The sequence below is a fragment of the Aspergillus aculeatus genome (assembly GCF_001890905.1).
Source record: "Aspergillus aculeatus ATCC 16872 unplaced genomic scaffold ASPACscaffold_7, whole genome shotgun sequence".
In the NCBI taxonomy this organism is placed as follows: Eukaryota; Fungi; Ascomycota; class Eurotiomycetes; order Eurotiales; family Aspergillaceae; genus Aspergillus; species Aspergillus aculeatus.
Window position 1 is genome coordinate 910143 of NW_017962982.1, and position 12910 is coordinate 923052.

The window sequence follows — 12910 nt, forward strand, 5'->3', positions numbered from 1 at the left end:
TAGGATTCCTGGCCTCGTTGCTTCATCCTCAGTCGCAGAAGACTGGGCTTGGGACAGCTAGGGGTTTTCGCTTCTTCGCCTTGCTCCTTGTAGAACGAATTGCAGCATTGGTAGAGGGCATTGATTTGCGACTGGCACTTTTCTTCCTGGTATGAGTTCTTGGTCAGACAAGCTGGCAGGGCTCAGTCAGTGATGTTGTCGCTGGGAGAAGGCTCAGGTGAAGTAACCTTGAATGGCACACTGCAGGGTGTCAACGGACATGTCTCTCGCATGATGCTGGAAGACAAACTTACTGCTCGTGGATGGCAGGGGGGGTCATATGCTAGATCCTCTTTTAGTCCGCCCTGGTCAACTGTCAATTATGTTCGAGGCTGAGAGGACGAGAGATGTCCAACGGAGCAATGCGGTCTAGCTTACCATGACGCAATGATATATATTGAGTAGCAGTAAAATGCAAACGCAGGCTGAAATTTACAATCGGACAGAGCAGGAGAGACTGAGACAATTGCAACTGATCATGCACAAAGCAACAAAGCAAAGATAGAGAAAAAGCGACGATTGGGTGAAGGAGTGAAGAGGAAAGCGATGTCATTCACTGCGCCAGGTAGTTATTGTACCTCAGTCAAGCAGCAGCCTATAAGCCTCCCAAGGTGTTAATGCGGCCGATTGGACCTGCGCCGCAAAAATAGATTCTCCGTCATTCATCACCGGTGGGGGAGGGAAGAGGGTTGCTTCTGCCATCGCCGCCAACCTATTAACCCCGATCTATTTCTCTCCACTTCAGCGCTTCCTCCTCCCTCTGTCACTTTCTCACTTCTCCAAAGATCTTGATCCTGACTTCTCCCCGTCACCCTCATCTCTCTCCAGAAAACTCATCAACCACAAGAAGTAAGAAACCCTTCCTCCTACACTTATCTCTCCTCGTCGTCCCATCTTCCAATCCCGGAGCAATCCACAGTCAAATGCGACACGAACCCCTCTGCAGCGCTGACTTTCTATCTTGCCACCTACAGATCACAACAATCCACAAACAAGATGGCCGACGCGAACGCCTCGCCCGCCGGCGGTGATGCCCCGGCTCCCGTCGAGCACCTGAACATCAAAGTTACCGACAACAACAACGAGGTCTTCTTCAAGATCAAGCGGTCAACCCAGCTGAAGAAGTTGATGGATGCGTTCTGCGAGCGTCAGGGTAAACAGCCTTCGACCGTTCGTTTCCTGTTCGATGGTACCCGTGTGCGTCCTGAGGATACGCCAGACACTGTACGTACCCTGCCCTCTTCCCCCTCATCATTATCATCCTTAGCGCCACCGCCGGTGCTCAGCGTTTGCGGTTGTCTTCCCCCCTCACCAGCAAACAACCCCCTCCAAAATGGCATCCCTCCACCGGTTCGACCCTCCTACACAAGCGAAAACAGACCCCAGTCTAACATCTCCCTCTTCCGCAACAGCTCGAAATGGCCGATGGAGACACCCTTGAAGTCCACCAGGAACAGATCGGTGGTTAAATAGAGACAACCTCTTGTTCTTCTTATCCCGATGAATTAATGATGAATGTGGTTTTTTTCTTCCCTTACATACATCTTCCTCGAACCAACATTTAGCCAGTCGTGCTTTTTCCACGTCAATACTTCTTTCTTCCACGTTCTTCTATACGCCTTCCTTCTTAAATGTGTCGCATTTGGAAGGAGGTACAAGACAAAAAAAAACCAGGCGCAAATTGGTGTTTTCAGCACGGTGTGGGAAACCCTTTCGACCCACTTCAGCGCGGAGCTTTCTTTTAAAAGGGGATAAGGGAGTCTTAAACCGAGTTGGGGGGTTCTTTTGGGAAATGTCATCTTATTTTACACACATGAGCTTGATTGAGAGAATAGAAAGGATTTCTGAGCGCGTTGATGCTTGTCGTCTGAAACACAACTCTAGGATGGACTACAGCTTGCGTTGGGTCTCATTTTCTAGTATGCATCTGTATCTCGGTAACGTGGCGCAGGCCTAGGAGGCGTGACCCCGTCTTCTTATCTTTTTGCTTGGAGCTCATGTCCAAAGGGAGTATACTTTCCACCATTAGATGATAGCGCTACAGTCAGTTATTCGAAGTTACAGAAACGTCCGTTGAAGAGATATACGTCATTGCAGGTTGCAGTTCATCCCCAGCTCCTCCTTTTCGTTCTGCTATGAGTCTCTGGCTGTTAGTCATAATCTATGCATCTTAAGATCCCCACTAAGATGTCTCATTCAGGCTGACTGCGCGCGGATGTCGTGGGCCGATACTGCCGTAGATCTTGGGGAAAGTTCAAATCGCGCCTCATACTATCATTCAATTTACAGGCCATGGAAAGACACAAAGTAAAGTCCCTTGATTGAGACAACTTAGGATCAAGAGTGACCTCAAATATATCTTGATATCCTACATGACGAGTATTGGCACACCCACCTGCATAAACTCCTACATAGATACAAGCACCTCATACCACAGATAAACAAAGAAACCCTAACTTCCTACCACTACCCCTGCCCCAAAAACCTACCCATAATGTGCCAGTGCAGTTCGCCAGTTCAACGCCAGCCAACCTCTCTCTCACACTCAAGTGCCGTCGTTCCGAGACCGGCCTTCAAGGCAATACCCGACAGCAGCCCAGCCCAGCAACTTCCGAGAAACCCAATCACAACGCCCTTTTCTGGCCCCAGAATCCCCACAATGACCTCGGAAACTCGCCAATGTGAAGTCGGCGAGTAGGGATCGGCAATGTAAGTAGCACAGTACAGTACATTCTTAAGGGGCCGCTCATCCTCCGAGGTCCCCCCCCACCTCCAGCGTAGCGTTTCCGATTCAAGGTTTCCCCCGTTGTGCTCCATCTTCTCTTATAACTTCCCCGCATTACTGGCGGTGCCGTTGTCAACACTCACCTTACTACCTTGTCATCTGGGATATAAGACTACTTCCAGAACATTTTCGATTTGATAGAGCGTATAAGCATCAGCTGGCTCAATTGCGTGACTACCTTATCTCATCCCAATCGAGATCCTACCCAGGTCGCGACGAAACCCATGACTCGCTTATGCTCCATCCCCGCGCAGGCGCGGCAAACAACGCCTTCAAGGCTCCAATCCCTTAGCCCAAGAGCCCGGTTCACGACCTCAGCACGCAGCGCCGACAACTATGCAGCTACACTGCCGAATCTCAAGATCGGGGCTCATACGCATGTGTTATTCCAGGGCTTTCCTGGTAGGTCACGTGCTCCATCTATATAGTCGACCCTGGGGTAACTGATGGTTGTCATGTAGGTAAACAGGTACCGTGCGCTAGGGTTGCAGATACGAACTTGGAAAGAGTGGAATGGCTGATTCTGTTTCTTCTAGTCGACTGCTAATGTGAGAGAATCTTTGGCTTGGGGGACGAAGGTCGTCGGAGGCGTGAAGCAGAATGCTAGGGGGGAGAACCTGGGTCTTCCGGTGTTTCGGTCTGTTAGAGAGGTATGTAGCGTGGTTTTGCTGGCTCCTAAGGTTTTATTTTGAGATAGAGACAGAGCAGCCGGATTGACTTGGGTTATAGGCACAGAAGAATGTGAGGGTGGATGCGTCCGCCGTTTACGTGCCTGGTGGTTCAGCTGCCGCGGCTATCGAGGAGGCCATTGAGGCGGAGGTGCCGCTGGTTGTGGCTGTAGCAGAGCATGTTCCGATTCACGATATGCTACGTGTAAGGACCTTTCTCTCCGTGCAAATTGGCCGGCTGCTTAATTGTTTGTTCAGGTGCACTCGATGCTCAAAACTCAGTCGAAGACAAGGTTGGTCGGGGCCAACTGCCCGGGTATCATCTCGGTGACAGGAAAATGCCGCATTGGATTCCAGCCCTTGCCATGCTTCACGCCAGGTAAGATTGGCATCGTAGCCAAGTCGGGTACCTTGAGTTATGAGGCTGCTGCATCTACGACCCGTGCGGGCTTGGGCCAGACTCTGTGTATTAGCATGGGAGGGGATGTGCTGGCTGGGACGAACTTTGTCGACGCTCTGAGGACCTTCGAAAGTGACCCCGAGACCGAAGGTATTGTCCTGGTCGGAGAGATTGGGGGGACGGCCGAGATGGATGCTGCCGACTGGATCCGAGATTATTACCGGAGGACCGCCAATCCCAAGTATGTGTGTGATCTGAGGTGCCATGTTAGCTTGCAAAGGCTGATACTGCGAATAGACCCATCATGGCTCTGGTCGGAGGTCAGCATGCGCCCGCAGGACGCGTGATGGGCCATGCCGGTGCCTGGACTGCTTCTGGAGAGCCGGACGCCAAAGCCAAGTATCAGGCGCTCGAAAGTGCCGGTGCAGTCATGGTGAACCACCCGGAGAAATTCGGGGAGGGTATGAAGACTCTCCTGAAGAGTCGAGGGCTAGCCCGTAATGCCAATGTGAGTTTGTTCCGGAGCAAGAACATCATCAGGATACTCAACCGCTGTAGTTCGCCAGAGGCATGAGCCAACAAAGAGGCTTCCACACAATGAGAAGAGCTACGCTGGACGTCAGCCACAAAGCGCCACAACAGCAAACCCGGAACCTCTACGTGAAACCGTTTCAGGCGCTCGACATGCTCCGAGCGAAGTCCGTTGCGGTCAACGAGACTGCTTCATCGGATGCAGACTTCTTCCTGACCCTGACCGTTGATAGAACCGCGCTGTCTCCATGCATCCTTGCATCGTCGACCGCCGCCTTCAGCCCCGAACACACCGGTCGCTTTCCGTTTCCTTACGAGACCCCGGATTTCGAGAGCACAAGTCCGCTCATCAAGGCTGTCGCCTCCCACCTGCAGCTTCCAACCGAGTCGCAAGAGAGATTGGCCGAGCTCATCCAGGCGCTCTGGCAGATTTTCACGGAGAAGGAGGCATACCTCCTGGAAGTCCGAGCGAATGCTACGGATACCTTGGAAGTGCGTGAAGCACGGTTTGGATTCGACGATGCTGCCTTCCGAAGTTCAGGCCGCCAGGAAGATATTCAGAGCCTGAGAAACCCAGCCGAGGAGGTGCCGGAAGAGGTCCTAGCTGAGAAAAACGGTATCGTCTACGTCAAGTGAGTTTTGTGCTTGCGCCTTTTCACTCCGAACATGATGCTCATCCTACATTGTAGGTTGGATGGAGAGGGAAGTGTAGGCACACTAGGTAAGAAACCTCTCTCTTCAACCGAAACGGTGACCGACTAACCCCATACAGTCAATGGCGCTGGGCTGGCCATGAACACGGTGGACGCGCTGACGATGCATGGCGGCCACTGCGCCAATTTCCTGGACACAGGGGGCAAGGCGACGTCGGCCACGGTGAAGGCGTCGTTTCAGATCATCCTGTCGGACGCGCGAGTCAAGGCCATCTTTGTGAACATCTTTGGGGGACTGACGCGGTGCGATATGATCGCGGAGGGGATTCTGCTGGCGTTCCAGGATCTGGACGTTCGCATTCCCTTAGTGGTGCGGCTGCGGGGGACCAACGAGAAAGAAGGCCAACGAATGGTAAATGCTTTAGTGTCCGGCTCCGGCTCGCGCGAGGTTATTTGCTAACGGTTGATGTCGCAGATCGCGGAGAGTGGACTCCCGCTGGAGGCATTTGACGAGTTCGAGGCCGCGGCGAAGAGGGTGATAGAACTGGCAAAGCAACGATAAACAAGATCATGCCATAGTACGCATCACATAAATATAGATCTCCGACAAGGAGTCACCCAGAGACAACGATAGAAGCCAGTGAATCATATCGACGGTCCACAGTCCCCTGAGTCGTGTACAGGTTGTACAGGTTGTACGTAGTAGCGGGGCCCAGGCCCGCGGCGGCATACGTAACCAAACCAACCTTAACAAGTCGCAGCGTGCCTGAGCCAACTGAGTTGCCAGCAACCAAAGAGAACCCGCAAATGGGCTCACCGCCCAACGATAACGCAATTTGGCAAAATCAACTTCTTAATCCACCCCGCGATCGGCGGCCCCGCCGCCGTGCCAATGAGTGAGTGAGTAGGAAAGTAGTTTAGCCAGGGTTTCGCCCTTTTTCTCTGACTCCCCCTCCTCTCCTCTTAATCTCTTCTTCCTACATCTCCCTCTTCCCAGATCCTTCATCCCATAACTCCCCCCCTTAACCCTCAATCCCTCCTTCAAAATGGCCACGTAAGTCTTCACCCGCCATCCCCAGACCAAACCAAACCAACCCCCCCCCACCACCACCAACCACCACTAACCCACCGCAGAAACATCACCTACCACGCCAGCGCCCTCACGCGCAGCGAACGCAGCAACTTGCGCAAACAACAAGGCCTCACAATCTGGCTGACGGGCCTGTCGGCGTCCGGCAAATCGACTCTGGCCGTGGAACTGGAGCACCAACTGCTGCACGACCGGGGGGTGCACGCCTACCGGCTGGACGGGGACAACATCCGGTTCGGCTTGAACAAGGACCTGGGATTCAGCGAGGCGGACCGGAACGAGAACATCCGGCGGATCGCGGAGGTGGCCAAGCTGTTCGCGGACAGCGCCTCGATCGCCATCACCTCGTTCATCTCCCCTTACCGCAAGGACCGGGATACCGCCCGGCAGCTGCACGAGGTGCCCACGCCCGGCGAGGAGACGGGTCTGCCCTTCGTCGAGGTGTACGTCGATGTGCCCGTGGAGGTGGCCGAGCAGCGCGACCCCAAGGGTCTCTACAAGAAGGCCCGTGAGGGCGTCATCAAGGAGTTCACGGGGATCAGTGCCCCCTACGAGGCGCCAGTGAAGCCCGAGGTGCACATCAAGAACCATGAGGTCCCTGTGCAGGAGGCTGTGCGCCAGATTATTGAGTATCTCGATTCCAAGGGGTACCTCCCTCCTAAGTCTGCTTAGATTTAGATTCATTTGTTCCTAGGGGGGCAAAAGAAAAGAGGGGCGGTGGATAGGGTGACTGAAATATAGAATATTTCCTGTTGATGTTTTTTGCTGTCTTGCATAGAGTGCAGATAGATGGAGCTTCAGAAGAAAGGTGGGCTGCGTTGAATCTGTATATATACAAATAGATATTTTTTTTTTTCACCGGCATTGAAAACAATCGAGTAGACAAACTGTCACGCAAGGCTCAATCAAGCATGCCATTCGACTCTATGTACGCTATACATATCCACAACACAAAGAGAGAAAAAAAGCTCAGGTAGAATAGACACCATGGCAGTAATCACTGGAACTCAAAGTCATAATACACGTATGCCGTATAATCGGCCGCCGCGGCTCCCTCGCCGTGCATCTCGCTCGGGTCGTCGCGCTTCACCCGGCCCTTCTTGTCGCGCCCGAACGCATTACCCGCCAGATACGAGTACTTGTCATCCAGGTTGTGTTTCGCCTTGTCCGCTTGTTTCGAGCTCGCGGTCTGTCGTCTTGAATTAGCCCTCTGCTGGGTTCATCCCCGTGATTTTTCAGTATAAAAAAACTTACCCGGATCAAAGTGCAGACAAAGTCCAATGGCAGCCCGTATCGCAGCACCGTCTCCACAAACACCCGCAGCACCAGCACGTGGATCCAAACCATGACCGCCTCGCTCCACGCCGTCCGGCCCAGCCGGAGCGTCTCCCCCCAGAGCTTGCGCTCGTCGCCGCCCACGCGCTCGACCTCCCGCCGCTCCTCCTCCTTGCCGCCGGCGACGTACTTGAAGTCGCGCGGGATCCACTTGCTCTCACGGCACTTGTGTACGAACTCGACGCTGTGCTTCTTGAACGTCGTGACGGCGTACAGCGTGAAGTCGTTGTCCGAGGCCACGAGCGTGGCCGACCGCGGCACCACCATCGGCGCGACAGTCTCGTAAGTTTTGAGGAACTCCTTGATCTGCTGAGCGGGCACGGCGATGAGGTGCGTCTCGATGTATTCGGAATCCTGGACCAGGGTGCGCGGGTCGACGACCGAGGCGAGCGATTTAGTGGACAGATTACCCCTACCGCCAATGTCAGCACGCGGCCTTTTGGATCAAGACATAGGGGTGTGATAAGAGGGAGATCTCACGTCTGCTTCCGCTGAAGCGTCGCCAACGTATTCTTCACCTGGTTGTACTGGGTATACTTTGTGCGGATGTCGTTATCGATACTAGCGGCCTCCTGCTCTGGGCGTCAACAATCGCCGTCCCCTGCCTATTCCATTCGTACCAGACGCATGACATAAAAACCACCCACCTTTTGTAGCAAGTCGATCAATTCCGCCAGAGGCTTATCGGCCCGGTACTTGACTTTGTTCCAGGAAAATGTGCGTAGATATTGGTCCACCGGCTCTATATAGGCAAAAGGGTTGCGTCATTGCGTTAACCGGCAGATTCTCCGAGAAGGGAGTGTCATGGTAGGGCGAGGGCAGGGTTGCATACTATCGTTCACGGTCTTCATCTTCTCGATCTGCGCTTCGTCCCCCTCCAAGATATTCTTCAGCGCATCGCCGACCTTGGCGACGACCCCCTGGCAGGCGGCCTCCAGCTTGGCCAGCTCATCAGCCTGCTGCACTAAGGCATCCAAGGTACCGATCTTAAATTCTGGGATGGGGAAGGGGGCAACGGAGCCATTCTCGGGAGCGACGGTGGCAGAGACGGCATCGAGGGCATCGTCGCGATGGTGGGAGGGGGTGATGGAGGTGGGGAGCGAGACGAGGAGGTACTTGGTGGACTTGGACATGGTGGCAGCAGCACGGGACGAGGAGGTGCGGGGACTGACTATCGGGCGATTTCGAGAGCTGCAAGGGTACCACGCATGCGATAGTCGTTTGCAGATAAGATCGGAAGAAAATGAGGAGAGGAAGAGAGGGACGGAAGTTGAGCTGGAGGTAAGAGGGGAGGTGGAGCTGCAGCTTGCGGAGCGGAGGCTCCAAGTGCTTGTCGGGCAGTCACTCGGAGGCGGTCGGCGAGTGCGCAAGTGGCTTAACCCGGGGAATATCAATTAGTTTCACCAACCCAGAAACCACCAAGGCTTGTCAGTTACACAGACATGGCTGGAAAATTAGTGCTTTTCTTGGCTTGTCTGTCAGCTGCTTGACATATATCTACTAATAAATAGGACCCATGCAGCCAAACTACTCCGCTAGATATATACTTGTGTGCACTAAACAGAGCTGGCATACTGTAGGCCGAATGCGCCGCCCAATGACCAGTCTACAACACTTGCAGTTACTAGAAAGTATAAAGTCGAAATCCGAAGCTCATTATTCATTATCATTATTGTACTCATGAATCATAACGCAATGCAACCGCCCTTTTGGAAATCCCAGATCTGAAAAATAAGACGACGAAACCTCCAGCTTTCCTCTAATCCTTCTGCAATTCTGCTCCGGCATCTTTAGAGCTGCAGCTCATCCGAGTCGACACCGGTCGTCGTGTGCTGACCAAACTTGGTATCTTGCTGGAATCGGCCATCGTGTACTGACCATCCTTAGTTCTTCAAACCATTACCGAGCCTCCATACAATCGACCCCAGCTTCAGTAGATCGGTACCGTGTCTCCACCGTCGACATGGCAGATCGCAACGTCCCCTCCCAGTCAATGCAAGTAGACATGCCAGCAGTAGCAACATGATCCCAGATTGCTTAACTCATCATGCCTGTCGCATACCCCCACCCCCTCACTTATGATTCCCCTGCTCAAGCAAAGACTGCCGACGCTGGGACTTGCGCTTCTTCTCGTTCTGCATGAGCATGTTCTGCACCGACCGACTCCCGCGGGCATTCGATTTGACCCCGTCGTCGTTCAGCAACTCCGTCAACGCGGACTTGACCATGTGATCGCATCCGCGGGTCGACTCGGCCGCTCTCGCAGCAGCAGCGTGCTCGCCGTTTTGCGCAGGCGAGTACGACACGGAGCGTTTGACGTTGTGGATGGTGTGCAAGGTCGGCACTTTGTTCGCGGAGGCGGCGGGTTCCCTCCTCAAGGTAGCGTTGGCCATTGTGGTTTTTCTTTTCGTTGTAGATGTATTCTGTGGTGGAGGTTTGCGATAGAGATGTATTATGTGGTGGAAGTTTGCGATAGAGATGAATTATGTGATGGAGGCTTGTGATGAGAGATTTGAGTTGATCGAGATGACACTTTAGCGAACGTTGGGTTTCTTCTCCAGGGATAAATAAGTTTGATGTGAAGGTAGAAGTTGTGGTCCTCGCATTCAATGATCGACCTGATCGCGCTTTATTCACTTCTTAGCATAGATTCACAAGTCCGCGATCAAAGGAACTTTTGCGATTGGTGTCACTATGACGTGTGGGGACGCTGATCGTTTGAAACGAGGCTGAAAGGAAGGGAGGAGAAGTATAAGATACGAGGATATACTTCAAACCACCACTGCATGGATGGATGGCAAACCAAGGAGGAAAGCAGGAAGCGAGGGTCATGCAATAATAAGGGTCGGACTTAATCCCGCTTCAAGATGTACAATACAGGAAATAAAAAAAAATTGGAGATGTACTACGGAATCTGCAGGGCTGGCCGGTTTGGATTGCAGCTGACTGGGCCGTCTGATTCACCCGTTCACCTTCACGTCTTACATCATGGATGACTCTCCACCTCCACTTCTCCTCTCCCATCCGCCCAGACCCTTTGTGAATAGCGACCTGGGTCCGCCGTTAAGTTTGGTTAAGAAGTGCGAACTTACGAGGATTATTTCGACATAACCCCTGCACTGAGAACCTTATCCCAGTTGATTGGTGGGGGCGTGCCCCCGATATCATCAGCCAAGACACAAGTCCCTCTCTACTCCATCTCGATGGCGAAAGAAAAAGAGTTTCATTGTCGACCACTCAGTCCATAGTCCACGGTACTTTATCCGACCACCCCCTTGGACCTTGACCATTAACTGTACTCAAAAGATCCACTCCACAAACGAAACCCTGGCCAAGGGAGGCAACCCAATCCGCCAATGACACGAGTCCATGCGTCTTCCCACTTGCTCAGTAGTATGGATGTACTGTACTTCTTTACTTCCCTGAGATTCGCTTTCTCTCCTCAGTTGAGAGTCCTTTCTACACATGAAACCGATACTCATCCCCCCGGTCCAAGTAGACCACCTCCCCCTCGAACCCCGCCTCTTTCACCTGGGCCTTGAAGTCCTCCAACGGACTGGCGAACACGTCATAGTCGTCGAAATGGATGGGGATCGTCACCTGCGGCCGGATCAAGCGCATCAGCTCGACCCCCTGGGTTGCGTCCATCGTCACCATCATCGCCAACGGGCCCAGGGCGGGCGACGGCACCGTCGTGCCGCCCAGATGCACCAGCATCAGGTCGATCGTCTGCCCCTCATACCGCCGCGGGATCTCCTTCAGCTCGTCGAACATCAGCGTGTCCCCGGAGATGTAGATCCGGTATCCCGGCGTGAAGTCGGCGGTCGTCGTCGTGCTGCTGCTGCTGTAGCCGAGTTCAAGCATCCAGCCGTTTGTGGGGGGGATCTGTTGGTTTTAGTCAGTTGAAAACAGCTAGCAAAAACAGACAAAGAGAAACAAAGAAGAAGAAGAAGAAGGAATGACGACGATGACGCAGACCTACCGCGCCGACAAGCTCATTCAGCTTTTCCAGTGGCTTCGCCAGGGGGATATGCCTCCCGGGCATACCAGTCACCCGCAACCGGGGCTGTTTGTCCGGCGGGTGGTCGCCGCGGATATCGACCACCGCTTGCTCGTACACATCCACGGATGCGACCCGGGTGAAAGAGTCGTCGCCTTTGGAGGTCAGGATCGATTGCGCGTGCGGCGTGGTGATGATGGGGAGGTCCCGGCGAAGGGAGTCCTCTACATGTCGATCAAAGTGGTCTCTGCATTACATCGTATCAGTGTCATACCGTCTGGCTGACTTGAACAAGCAACAACTATTAAACAGAAACCGCCAAAAATGCCCCCAAACAGACAAAAAAACATACAACAGAAGGGATTCGCTGGTGGTCACCCACCCAACTACTAACCTCCCGGCGTGTGGCTTGAGTACGGCTGAGCGGACGGGAAGCCCTATTTTCCACACCCTGTGGTCGTATGTGCTAGAAAAATCTGTCGCTGCTATCCTTAACGACTGCAGCTAGCTGTGAATTGAAGAGGGCACAACAACCCTACTTCAAGCAGCTTGCCTGTCGTCCGACTCCCCCCACTGAAGAGCGTTCAACCCCCCCCCCAGTAAGACCAAATAAAAAAAAGTAAAAAAAGAAAAAAAAAACATACTCATGATAATGCGAAAGCAGCACCAGATCCACCCGGGGCAGATCCTCCAAATCCACCGCCGGATCCTTCATCCGGGTCGAGGTCACCCCCGGCCCGAGATGCACATGGTCGCCTGCGTGCAGGAAGTTGGGCTTTTTCAAGCCGAAATCATTAGCCACCGCTATACTGAATCATACAGCCTCATCAGCGATGTAGCGAGAGTAGGCCACGTACATCAGTCATAATCCGAATACCATGCCATTGTCTATCGTAGAGCTTAGCCAGGTTCTACTCTCGCATAATTCCTTCCCGTATCAGGAGGACAGAAAAAGGGAAAGAACATACATGATGGTGGTCGCGTTCCCGACAAAGTAGATCGAAGCATTCTCCGCCCCGGGGTTGCGGGGGTGGGCCTTTGTGGCTTTGGCGGCGGGGAGGCTTGTGGGGATGGAGGATGTGGTGTCGTGGTGGTGGTGGTGGTGTCGTGTGGGTGGTTCCGGGTGGGTTGGGTCGATGGTGAGGGTTTGGGGGGTGGAGGTTGGCATTTTGGTTGCTCTGGATATGAGATCAATCAATGTTTAGGACGGGAGGGGATTTGTGAAAGGTTCAATGGTTGGAGATAGGGGTTGGGGAGTTGGTAGATGTAAGCTGGATGAATGGATGATTGATTGATAGAGGAATGGATTAGTAGTCCGCGATCGCGATGTGGCACGGGTGACGTCAAGTTTACCTAGTTCGTGGTAAATGCAGCTGTGCCAAGAGGAGCTACAGAACACTACTGTGTAT

The 12910-nt window shown here is 53.3% G+C and overlaps 6 protein-coding genes across 6 annotated transcripts; 3 read left to right on the forward strand and 3 right to left on the reverse strand.

Moving 5' to 3' along the window:
• The first annotated feature begins 716 nt into the window (after positions 1 to 716).
• Positions 717 to 1892, forward strand: ASPACDRAFT_118516 (SUMO family protein SMT3). Its single transcript, XM_020196169.1, has 3 exons — positions 717 to 888; positions 1014 to 1263; positions 1452 to 1892. Exons 2-3 carry the CDS (start codon positions 1036 to 1038, stop codon positions 1506 to 1508), a joined length of 285 nt encoding a protein of 94 aa, XP_020056676.1. The 5' UTR covers positions 717 to 888; positions 1014 to 1035; the 3' UTR covers positions 1509 to 1892.
• A 1156-nt stretch (positions 1893 to 3048) lies between these two features.
• Positions 3049 to 5681, forward strand: ASPACDRAFT_1888051 (putative succinyl-CoA synthetase subunit alpha; the record flags this gene model as incomplete). The annotated part of the gene is made up of 10 exons (XM_020198473.1): positions 3049 to 3226; positions 3286 to 3293; positions 3361 to 3474; positions 3554 to 3697; positions 3751 to 4133; positions 4190 to 4400; positions 4451 to 5055; positions 5113 to 5144; positions 5196 to 5488; positions 5552 to 5681. The coding sequence occupies 10 exons, from the start codon at positions 3049 to 3051 to the stop codon at positions 5636 to 5638; spliced, it is 2055 nt and encodes a 684-aa protein (XP_020056677.1). The 3' UTR covers positions 5639 to 5681.
• Positions 5682 to 6122: 441 nt separating this feature from the next.
• On the forward strand, positions 6123 to 6838 carry ASPACDRAFT_60176 (adenylyl-sulfate kinase; the record flags this gene model as incomplete). The annotated part of the gene is made up of 2 exons (XM_020203536.1): positions 6123 to 6130; positions 6211 to 6838. 2 exons carry the CDS (start codon positions 6123 to 6125, stop codon positions 6836 to 6838), a joined length of 636 nt encoding a protein of 211 aa, XP_020056678.1.
• A 149-nt stretch (positions 6839 to 6987) lies between these two features.
• Positions 6988 to 8705, reverse strand: ASPACDRAFT_78253 (H(+)-transporting V1 sector ATPase subunit C). The gene is made up of 5 exons (XM_020205148.1): positions 8334 to 8705; positions 8149 to 8243; positions 7982 to 8073; positions 7421 to 7913; positions 6988 to 7355 (listed from the first exon to the last, which is right to left on the reverse strand). Exons 1-5 carry the CDS (start codon positions 8632 to 8634, stop codon positions 7164 to 7166), a joined length of 1173 nt encoding a protein of 390 aa, XP_020056679.1. The 5' UTR covers positions 8635 to 8705; the 3' UTR covers positions 6988 to 7163.
• Positions 8706 to 9573: 868 nt separating this feature from the next.
• Positions 9574 to 9894, reverse strand: ASPACDRAFT_60178 (uncharacterized protein; the record flags this gene model as incomplete). The annotated part of the gene is made up of 1 exon (XM_020203537.1): positions 9574 to 9894. One exon carries the CDS (start codon positions 9892 to 9894, stop codon positions 9574 to 9576), a length of 321 nt encoding a protein of 106 aa, XP_020056680.1.
• Positions 9895 to 10615: 721 nt separating this feature from the next.
• On the reverse strand, positions 10616 to 12843 carry ASPACDRAFT_118530 (MBL fold metallo-hydrolase). Its single transcript, XM_020196170.1, has 5 exons — positions 12470 to 12843; positions 12359 to 12389; positions 12146 to 12276; positions 11484 to 11748; positions 10616 to 11386 (listed from the first exon to the last, which is right to left on the reverse strand). Exons 1-5 carry the CDS (start codon positions 12667 to 12669, stop codon positions 10961 to 10963), a joined length of 1053 nt encoding a protein of 350 aa, XP_020056681.1. The 5' UTR covers positions 12670 to 12843; the 3' UTR covers positions 10616 to 10960.
• Between the last annotated feature and the right edge of the window lie 67 nt (positions 12844 to 12910).